Raw genomic sequence first — 11519 nt, 5'->3', positions numbered from 1 at the left:
TGTGTGTGTGTGTGTGTGTGTGTGTGTGTGTGTGTGTGTGTTTTGGTGGCTAAATGCCTTCTGTCTTAGATTACCTTTCATTGACTATACACACACACACACACACACACACACACACACACACACATATATAATTTCTTTATACCTAGTACATAATTGCTTGCTCTATTGGGTTATATACTGCTTGGGGACAGGGATTGAGGTTTGTTTTGCTTTATTTTGCCATTATTTGTATCCATATTTCTTAAAACTGTGTTATATGGGGTAAACATTAGAGCATGCTTTTTTGATTGACAATAGCTATACATACATACATATGTATATATTTATATACACACAAATGGATATAATAATAGTAACAAACAATAATTAGCATTTCTATGGTGCCTACTATGCTTTTATCTTCACAGCTTATTTTTTATCTTAGTAGTTTTGTCTTCACAACAGCCCTGGGAGGTTGGTGTTATTGTTATCTTCATTTTACAGTTCAGAAACAAAGAGGTTGTTTCTTGTTTGTAGTCACACAGCTATTAAGTGTTTGAGGCTGAATTTGAACTTAAAGCTTTTTGAGTCCAAGACTGGAACTCTATTCCACTATGCCATATATCTATGTATATGTAGACATGGTTCTGTATTATTATAATTTATGAATGTAAGTTTTATCCAGATTTTTTGTTTCACACTAAAAGTTTTTAAACTAAGGATTTCTTTTTTCTTACAGCTTTTGACTGAGTGATTCAGGATGGGAAATCACATAGGAAAGCGAGAACTAACATCTGAGAAATCTAATAAGGTAAAAACTGACATTTTGAAACTTTGAATGCTCTAAAATGTTATTGATGACCATATATCCAAGATTATAAAATCTCTGCATCTTCTCATCTGTTTGTTTTTTGATCCATAAATACCCCACAAGGCATCTATTCCTGAATCTAGGCTTCTTCTTTTTATACTTTAAATGTTGGTGGGTCTCAGTGTATAACTTGGATTCAGTCTCTCAATATGTCTATCTCATCATCCATATTTTTACTTACTACTTCTTAAATACAGTACATTAACTCGTGAAAAATTAAAGCCCATTTCTAAAATTTCACATGCCATCTCTGGAAATTCAGATAACTAGCTTAAGGATTTTGCTTTGGACTTCAACCACTTAACTTGAAGCCAGAGAACTTGGTTTTGAATATTGACTTCCACTTACTAACTGATTAACTTTGGACACAAATCACTTTAATTCTCTGAACTTATTTCTTTATCTGTGAAATGGATGTAATATTGTTAAACCTAAATTTCAGAGTTTGGGAGAAAATGCTTTATAAACTGCATGATTTTCTATAAATATTATCATTAATATTTTGAAATCCCTACAAATAATAGATTTAAAGGCTGATATTTGGGTAATATCTAAGACCTCACATATATTGTTATTCAGTCATTTCAGTGACTTTCTTGGCAAAGATATTGGGGTGTTTGTTATTTCCTTTTCCAGTTCATTTCACAAATGAGGGAACTCAGGCTAAGAGAGTTAAAAGACTTGTACAGAGTCACACATCTATTAAGTATCAGCGGTCCAATTTGAACTCAAGAAGATGAATCTTGCTGACTCCAGTTCCAATGCTTTATTGTGCTACATAGCTTCCTGACCTCATATATAATAATTCAATAATCCTGCTTTTCAGTAGACAGAATCTGGCTCCATTAACCATGAAGGACTTAAATGAAAATCACTGTCATTTAAATCATGTACTTAGGATAGATCCTAGAAGCCCAATATAATTTTGGCATGAAAAAGACTAAAGTAAATGATCTACCAATCAGTAGTATAGTATATAGTATATTATTATGAAGCACAGGATTCCAGACCATTTTCTCAGAATCTTGTGTTTCATCATGATGTATATATAGGATATAGAAAACTCAATTGGGAAGTCAAAGAACCGGGATTAAAATGCTATTTCTGCTGCCTTCTACATATGTAACTTTGGGCAAGTCAATTTCTTATGTCTAGACCTTAGTTTCCTCATCTGTAAAATTTAGACGTCATATTGTTGATATATAAAATCCCTCCTGTTCTAAATCATTTTACCTGAGATCTACCATTAATAAGTTCATGTTGTTGCCGGATAAAAATATTCTCAAACTCAATTATACATATATTAAGTTATTATTAATTAATAATTAATTTAATTAATTAATTATTACTAATTAAGTTATTAATGTCATGGAATTTATTGCTCTCTAGTAATGGCTCTATCTCAATACATGCATTGTCACATATATTTTCCAATTTTGTCTTAGATTTTTATTTCAATTATGTTAACTCCTTCATCAATCTACATTTTAGAGCTAATTGCTGGTGCTTAATCTTAGAAACATCATTATATCTACTTGTATAATTTATAATCAAGTAAGTATTATCTGATTATGTGTTCATTTATTTAATGAGGTGAAATACTTTGCCATTAACCACATTTTACATAGTAAATTATATACATATATATGTATATGTGTGTTTATATATAAATTGTGTAAATAGCCAGCTTTCATTTTTAATAACCAGCCAGGTGAAAAAACAACTTTGCAAATGACTCCAGCAGGTCTTGTATCCTTACCAAACAGCTTGCCTTATTTCAAATATAAATTATCCAAAGACTTGTTTACATTTTTTTTTTTTTTTTTTTGCAGAACTGGTATAGATGTTTAACAATGACTGCTTATATAAATCTACTACCAATGAACTTTATATAATGCAATTTTTTACTATTTGTCTGAACTTGCATATGAACTTCTTCTGTCCCTGAATTTGACAATTGTTCAGAGTTTATGAAGCTATGTTTTAGAACTGAAGATAACATGATAACGAGGATTTTCATCCTCATGTTTTATCCTAATTAAAATCATATGAGTGCTTTCTAGTTTCCAATTAATGGATTCAAAAATAAGTAAAGTAAGAAAGGACTGACTGGATCTCATTGAAACACTTTCATTTTAAATGTACCAGTCTTTATTTAGGAATTTTCTTTCCTTTTCACTAAAAGTAATCAATTTTACATCTGAAAATTCTCTAGCAAATGTGAATGTGGGGCTAGGTTATAATATTTTGATAAACATTATAATCCATTCTATATTATTGCTAACAAACTCATTATTAGTAGTAATTTCTTTAACAACATTAAGAACTAATAACTCCAGTAATAGAATAATCAGTAGAATAGAACTAAAAAGAATTAATAATAAAATCTATAAATTGTATATGTTTTGGTAAACATAATTCATGTCTATGTTAATGTTATTAATAGTAGCAGTATTTATAAAACTAAGAACTAATAATACTTAAGATCTCTATAATCAATAAATTATGTGTTTTTATATGTGTGTGTGTGTGTGTATATATATATATATATATATATATATATATATATATGTATGTGTGTGTGTATTTGCATATTTCACCTTGGTATTTGCCCTTAAAGTAAATATTTTTTTTATTAAAAACGAAAGTGAAGGGAGCAGTTGTACTTTGAGAGACAGGATATTGAGCATTTTGTGGCATTTAACATCCTAAAATGACTAATATAAGACTCCTATTATTAAAAATCTCTGAGCCTTTTACCAGTGGCTTCCTATTATTTAATTACAATGAAACATTTTTGATTCACTAATGATATCTATGTAACTTCTTTAAATTATTAGGAAGCTTCCAAATATCATATGTTAACAAGGAAAACAATAAATTTCTGTCTGTGCTTTTTAGGAGAGAGGCAGTGGTATTAGTAATACTGATTTCATTTGCTTTGAATAGGGCTTTCCTGCAAAATCAAGTATTTAATGTTCAAAATAAATAAAAATTGCCTCTTTAAGATATCATGTCAATTTAGGATCCTTTCTTGCACATGTCCAAAGAAAGTACTAAATTACAAACCATATAAAATATTTCTTGGACATGAGATCCTATAAGAGTTTGTTCATTTTGAATTGTAAAATAAAAAGAAGTGTTATTTGATTTTCAGAATTGATATTTTGATGTTCTGTCAACTTACAAAATGAATAAAATGTTTAAGAAACTGATCCTATGGTTTGCCTAATAGACTAGACTAGTTCTGGGTAAACCAGAAGAACTTGTCTTTTGCTCCTTTGGTCTCTTTTTTCAGCTTTTTTTTTCATTGTCCTGAGTCTTCTCTGTCTTCCTTTTATATCATTTAGTGCCCTTGTGCCCTTAAGACTTTACTCTCAAAAAAAAAATCATATTGGGTATAAGCTTATCACTATGTTATTTCAAGGGGATTTCCATTTTTGACATTTTATTTCTGGTTGGGAAATAAAAAACTTTATTACTTCTTCAGGGGATTTCAATCAACACTAAACAAGAAAGAAAAAAAGTTTCCTTATATTTGAGAACAGAAGTTTACCCAAAGCCCTGAAATGTGGTTCCCTATTATACCTTTGAATAGTTTATCCAGTAAGACTTATGTGAAATTAGGAAAGTTCACTAAAGATGGGACATTTTAATTGAATATTTAGGATTCTTGCACAACATGACAAATATAGAAATATGTTTTTTTTTATTGCCAATATTTAACCTATGTGATATTGCTTGCTACCTTGGGGAGGGAATAGCTAAGGAAGGGAGGGAGAAACATTTGGAACACAAGTTTTACAAAAATAATATTGAAAACTATCTTTACATTTATTTTTCTCCTAACTCTAATTCAGCACTCTATCATTAATATTTAGTGGTCAAAGATACTAAAGAGGTCATTGTGGGGAAAGGAAAGAAAAAAAAAGGAACACTTATTAAGTGCCTAAAATATGCCAGCATAGTGTGAAGTGCTTTACAAATGTTATCTTAATGGATCTTTACAAAACTCTGTGAGGTTATTATTAACCTCCTTATACAATTGAGGAAATTCAGGCAAGCAGAGGTTATATGACTTGCCCAGAGTCACACAGATAATAACTAAGGTTGTATTTGAACTCAGATTTTTCCTGACTCTTTGCCCAGGGAGCTTTAAGAGAGAATTTAGTTTAAACTTTTTATTTTTCAAAAGAAGCTGAAACCTAGAGAGATTACATTGAGTGATTTGTCAAAGTTTACATGGATAGTAAGAGGCAAAATCGAGATTTTTACCAGTCAGATGGTTGTAATCCCAGCATTATTTTTTCTATCACCACTTTGTCTTTCAGCATTTTTGAGGGAGGTAGTTATCACAGAGGTAGAGCACTGGATCTGAAATAAGGACTGAATTCAAATGCAGCCTCAGATATCTACTAACCTGTGACCCTGAGCAAATCAGTTGTCTGCCTCAATTTCCCCACCTGTAGAATAGGAATAATTTTAATTCCCACCTTTCAGATTGTTGTAAAGATAACATAATATTTTAAAGCACTTGGCAAATATTAGAATGGCAAGCTATTTATGGCCCACCATTTTAACACCATTAATTTTTTTTGGTAATGCAACATGGCTATGAATCATGTAATATCACAATCTCTGAGGAGTCAATGTGATGAGTCACCCAAAATCAATGGAGTGACACATGATGGACATAAATAGAATTCCATATATTAATAGTGTTGAGTTGGACACAGAAAGTAACCCAGAAGAAAATACCCAAGAGATACATGACTGAAAAAGGAGGGGAGTAGCCTGGTTATACAAGAGCAAGCAATAGCCAATCGAAAACTCACAGACAGCACTGGTATCCATTTAAAGTCAAGAGCTCTAAAAGAAGGCCTCTAACAATGCATGGAGAACAGAAACAAGAGTCTTATAGACTATAACTGGAGAAATCACAGTACATCAGTGATATCTCAGATCCATTTAAGAATATGTAGCTTTATATAGCTTTGAACTGCATAAAGATTTAGGGTATTTCCCATATAAATGTGGATTATCAAAGCTACAAATTAATACTATTAATAGAATAGCATAGAAAAAAATAGCAAAGAAAGGAATTGGTTAGGTTGCTAATGATTTTTTTTTATCTACCTATGATTTCAGTGATCTAGGAAAGTCTTGAATGAGAAAGCTCCAATTAATGTAAATTTAGCACTTCATCTATAATATAGAGAGAGTCATCTGGGGCGCTGAAAGAGTGACCAAGGTCTTACAGAAAGCATGTGTGAGATACAGGTCTTGACTGACCCAATGTCTTCATGTCTCCTAAGATGACTCCCAGTGCACTATTCCATATGCATGGGTAACATAATAGTTCAGAAGACTTTTGCATCTTGTTCAACCCAAGTAAGAGAAAGGTTCCTATATCACCAGTTTACACTCTCACCTCTTTCCTCTGTATTAATTGTTCTCCCACACCCCATCTTATAATATAATTGCTCCCTTTTACCTTTTTCTACCCAGTTTTGTTTTTCAAAATCATCCTGTCATACACAACTCAGATATAATCTTTCTTTCAAACTCCCTTAATAATGATTACATTTTTAAGGACACATAACATTTTTATACATAGGAAAATAAAGTTTGACTTTAATGAGCACCTTATAGTTAGATATTAATGTTTTCCTTATATTTCTTCTGAATATTTTTTATAAAATTTTCTGTTGTATTCTGGTCTTTTTGTACTGAAAGTCTTTCACTTTTTTTTTCCATTCAGAGTTATACTGAACTTTGCTGGATAAGTTATTGTCAGATTTAGTCCCAACTCTTTTGCTCTTCAAAAGACCTGTAGTGTTTTAGAGTAGAAACTACTAGATCTTGTGAAATCCTGACCGCATTGCTGCAGTATTTAAAATTTTTTTTCTTGTTGCTTGCAATATTTTTTCTTTAATTTAGAGTTTTGAAATTTGGCTATGACATTCCTTTAAGTTTTCCTCCTAGGATCTCTTTCAGATGATGAACAGTGGATTTTTTTTCTATTTCTACTTTACCCTCTTGTTCTATGGAAATGATTGTTTTGTTCTGTAAATCAGAAATTTAAAAAGAAAAAAATAATAATGTGTAATCTCAGTTATAGTCTTAATTGATGATCATATCCACTTAAGTTCTTTAAGTATTTATTAATTGTCTACTTTGTTCAAGACACACACATGAAAATTAACTCTACTGATGCTTATGATTATGCTTGTTATATATATATATAAGAAGTGATTAATAAATGCTTATTGACTGACTGCTCTCCAAGAGCTTCCATGCTAGTTTAGAGATGAAGCATCTCAAATAATGATCATATAAGTTAGAATGTTATTAAGAGCAGAGGAGATGTCAAACAGTACCCTGAGATATTCCAGCAGACATATATCTGTTCTAATGGAAAGAGAGGGGAGGTAGAGGTGGCATATAAACTGAAAGGAGGAAAAGAATATCAATATAGAAATGCTAGGAAGACCATTCCCTATGAATATCACTAGAAGAAATCTGGAATCAATAAAATGAAAATTCAATATTGAAGAAACAATACAATACCGAATTTTTAAATATTGGTTCTAGATTCTTTCTTCTGGTAATAAAAAAACAAGCTTTCAATTTTTTAATCCATTATCTGACTACTGGTTGGTAAGAATGGTTATAGTGACATTTCTGTGAGATTCTTTTTTTTTTTTTTTAACAAGGCATTTGGAGTTAAATGACTTGCCCAGGGTCACACAAGTAGTAAGTGATATGTCAGAGGCTAGTTGAACTCAGGTCCTCCTGACTTTAGGGTCAGTGTTCTATACACTATGCCATCTAGTTGCCTCAGATTTTCTTAATTGGATAAATAATAATAAGAGCAGGAAGTGTTCCAAATAAAATGGAAAATACCAACTGAAGAAGAGAAAAACAATTACAATAAAAAGTTTCTAAGGAAAGATGAAGACTAAAATAAGAAAAAAATAGTGGTGATTTGAATTGATTTAGAAAAGCAAGTGTTATGTGAAATGTTTAAACATTTTCAATGTCCATTCAAATAGTTCTATGAGCACAGAAGGTATATGTATTTAGATTAACCTGTTTTTTCCCCTCATAGAAGAAATAACATTGATATTATTCATCCATTCATTATTTATTAAGTGCCTGCTGTATGCAAGGTTCTACCATAGTTTATTATACTCTATGCATTATTTTCAAAAAGCTTATGATCTGGGAAGGGCAAGGAGAGATGCAGAGTTCAAGCAGAGGACTGAGAAATCTGAGGAGAAAGGTATCATTTATCTCTTAACAAAGGGGCAGTTCTCAACTTAACAAACAAGTTGTGTCTAAAAGTTCATTATACAGAGGATTGTTTGAAGTTCCCTAATTCATTTTCCCATAGAAACAGTGTTAGAAATGATAGTTAGGTTCCCAGTACTCTTGCTAAGTGTTGGGTCCGAGGATGATGGAGCCATATAGTATAGAATTAAAAAAAGAATAAGAGGATTTTATCTCTTTTTCTTTGGGTCACAGTGTCATAGCCCTTCAAGGGGAAAATATGAAATAGTCACATTTTCTTTGGCATCCTCCTGCCCATCTCCATATTTTAGGAAGAATATTGCTAATTTGGAGAGAGCCCCTAAAAGACAACTTGGATGGTAAATCACCTTGAGCACATGCCATTCATAGAAAGACAAATTGAAGCTATGGAGTTGGTTAAATTAAGGAAGTCATATGGTCATAGTTATGCTTAAGGAATATTACTTTGTCATCATTGTCTTTAATGGAAACTATATGAATCAAGAAACTAATTAGGAAGCTATTGTAATAATCTAGTGAAAGGTGGTGAGTGCCTGAACTAAGGTGGTATCTGGGTGAGTGGAAAGAATTGAGATGTGAGACAAGTTATGAAGTTATAAATGGCAAAATTTATCAACTGCTTGGATATGAAGTGTGAGAGAAAGTGAGAATAATGCCAGGAGACACGTTGGAAAAAATATTTGTACCTTTGACAGAAATAGGGAAATTTGTCGTGAAAAGAATGATAAGCTCCATTTTGGATATCCATTTTGAAATGTCCAAAAGGCAATTGATAATGAAGGACTGGACCTCAGGAGAGAAACTGGAGCCAAATAAGTAAATCTGGAAGTTCTCTCCATAGAGATGATGGCTAAACTTAGGAAAGCTGAGAAAGTTACCAAGGAAAAAAAGAGAAGAGGATCTGAATCAGAACCTCAAGGAATACCCACAATTTGGTGGACAAGATATAGATTGATGATCCCACAAAGAAAATTGAAGGATGGTCAGACAGGTAAAAATAATACCAGAAATTAGTAGTGTCATGACGAATCAAAGAGAGAGCATACAGGAGAAGATGGTAGTGAACTTTGTCAAATGCAGCTGATAAATGAAGACACTGTAGGACTGAGAGAATTGTAGTTCAGTATAAATGGTTTCCTTTGCAATCCTATGTGTTTTTCTTTTATGTACTTAAAAACATTCTGAGAAGGGGTTTTTAGGATTCACTTCTAAAGTATACTTCTATATCAATAGTGACCAAGAGAGAGTATTACCACTTGTGTAATCTGGCATTTATAAGGTAGAGGCAGCCTAGCTAATAACTTTAAATTTATTCTTTTGATCTTTTCTATTGTGAACCTTAAGGTCTGGGGATATAATAGAGATGTAGAAACTAATGCAGAGGAAACTAGCATGCATACATTTCGAGAGGTGCAGTCTTCCATTTTAGATATTTGCATATCTTCAAGTCACACTTGTCTAATCCTACAATAATTTTTTCTCATTTTGCATAAAGAAAAAACATCTTTTTAAATGAATTCTTTCTTAACTTTTTATTGTGAGCCATAATAGAGAGTTTGAACAGTATTGTTCACTTGGGAAACAATTTTAAGGAAGGAGAACTGTGAAATAGCTATTATTTTAGTTCTAAAAAGAAGCAGAAAGAATTGGTACTACTATAGCACAGCAACATAACAGCTATTATCTGGAGAAAAAAATTCTCATTTCATATGACTTCTGATATTTTCTCTTTTACAGGAAATCTGTCAGCATCTTATATCCCATAATGCTGTTGCCATATCTTTCTAAAACGAGCTTTGTTAAAAGCTAGAGAGTCATTTTCCTTTCTTTACACTAATACCTGGGGAAAATGAACATCCTGAATGATAAAAGGACCATACTGAATGGTAGCTCTGCCATATGTCTATATTTCTTCTTCAGTGAAATTTACAAAATACCTAAAAATAATGGAAAAAAGCTGCAGTGCTTAGCTTGCACCCTGAAAACTTACATTTAGGCATCTGTGAGTTCTTTGTACCAGTTATTTAAATCAATTGAATTAGACTGATGAGTCATTTAAACTGTGTAACCTCAGAAAACAGTGACATTTAAGGGATCTGATTATTTTTGTAGAATCACAGTGGATCTAGTAATGTGTATTATTAGCATATTTGAGTCATTATTAAAAGTCATATTCTGTCTCGAGACTTTCTATAGACATGATTGAATCATAATCTGAAATATGAGACATAAATCTACAACTATATACATAAACATTGAATTCACTCTATAATTGTATCAATAGTCAATAAAATAAATTTCCACTTTGAGAAACACTTTGAGTTTATATTAAGGTTCCTAACAGCTGAGCCTTAAAATATTGCTAATATTTTTTCATCACTGTGATTTATTTCCATGTGATTAAAATTTTCAGCTCAAAGGTAACAAAAATGGAATCACAAATTTATATTATTTTCTCCCATTATCAGAACATTAAAAAGATACTTAAATCTCTTAGTTTTGTTTTCATATCATTAATTTTCAGCACTTATATGTGGTAGCATTATAACAGATTAAATTTTCTACTAACAGCTATATATTCAACACTTATTTTTCATCAGAGATTATCTTTTAAAATATGCTACCATCATCATATCCTTTTCATAGAACAACTCAGTTACTGAAAATTTAAGTTATTTTTCCACAGCAACACAGAGATAAAATCAGAATTACTTAGGTAGTGAGACAATAATAGATTTTGAAGCCTGAATTACCTATATAATTGTGGTTATGTGGCTTGGCCAGATAACCTTCAAAAGTCTTAGAACTGAGGCCTGAAAGTACCAGCACTTTTGTTGTCAATAAAAATAATGGCTAGCATTTGCATAATACTTTTAGGATTGCAAGACACTTTACATAAGTTATCTCATTATATCCTTACCAGAACCCTGTAGTTGTAGGTACAACTATTACTTCCTTATTTTACAGATAAGAAAATTGAGACTGAGTAAGGTTAAATTGTCCAGGCTAACACTGTTGGTAAATGAAATGTCTAAGGCAGTAATTGAATTCCTCAGTTCTAGTACTACTACATCCACAGATGTTTTTAACCCTGTGTTCAGAACTACAATGAGTTTTGTTTGTTGTTTGGTTTTTAAGTAGAAGTTAATTCACTATTTAGTTGTTGAAATAAGATTTACATAGTTCTTTTTAAAAAAGGACTCATTCAATTTATCAAAAATCCTTCAGATGTATTCTTGGAATTTTGCCTTTCCATTTGGACTAATTCCCAATTAAGAATACTAGACCATTTGATTACACCTCTTTTCTCTCAATACTTTGAAATCTGCTTTTCCAAAATGGAAAGTTTATA

General features: G+C 31.4%; 1 protein-coding gene across 6 annotated transcripts in view; it reads left to right on the top strand.

Annotated features, from left to right (window-relative positions):
- Positions 1 to 727: 727 nt before the first annotated feature.
- The window catches only part of MBP (myelin basic protein), a 147061-nt gene continuing 136269 nt past the window's right edge, over positions 728 to 11519 (top strand). For all 6 annotated transcript variants that reach the window (XR_004230998.1, XM_031946727.1, XM_031946724.1 and 3 more), the window contains exon 1: positions 728 to 793. Coding sequence is in view for 5 of the 6 variants with exons in the window: in XM_031946727.1 (XP_031802587.1) it covers positions 743 to 793 (51 nt within the window). In the remaining variant the exon portion in view is untranslated. The remainder of the gene's footprint in view (positions 794 to 11519) is intronic.

Source organism: Sarcophilus harrisii, chromosome 1 (genome assembly GCF_902635505.1).
Source record: "Sarcophilus harrisii chromosome 1, mSarHar1.11, whole genome shotgun sequence".
NCBI classification, from domain to species: Eukaryota; Metazoa; Chordata; class Mammalia; order Dasyuromorphia; family Dasyuridae; genus Sarcophilus; species Sarcophilus harrisii.
The sequence above is the reverse complement of the archived record's forward strand: the minus strand, read 5'-3'. Positions and strand labels throughout refer to the sequence as shown.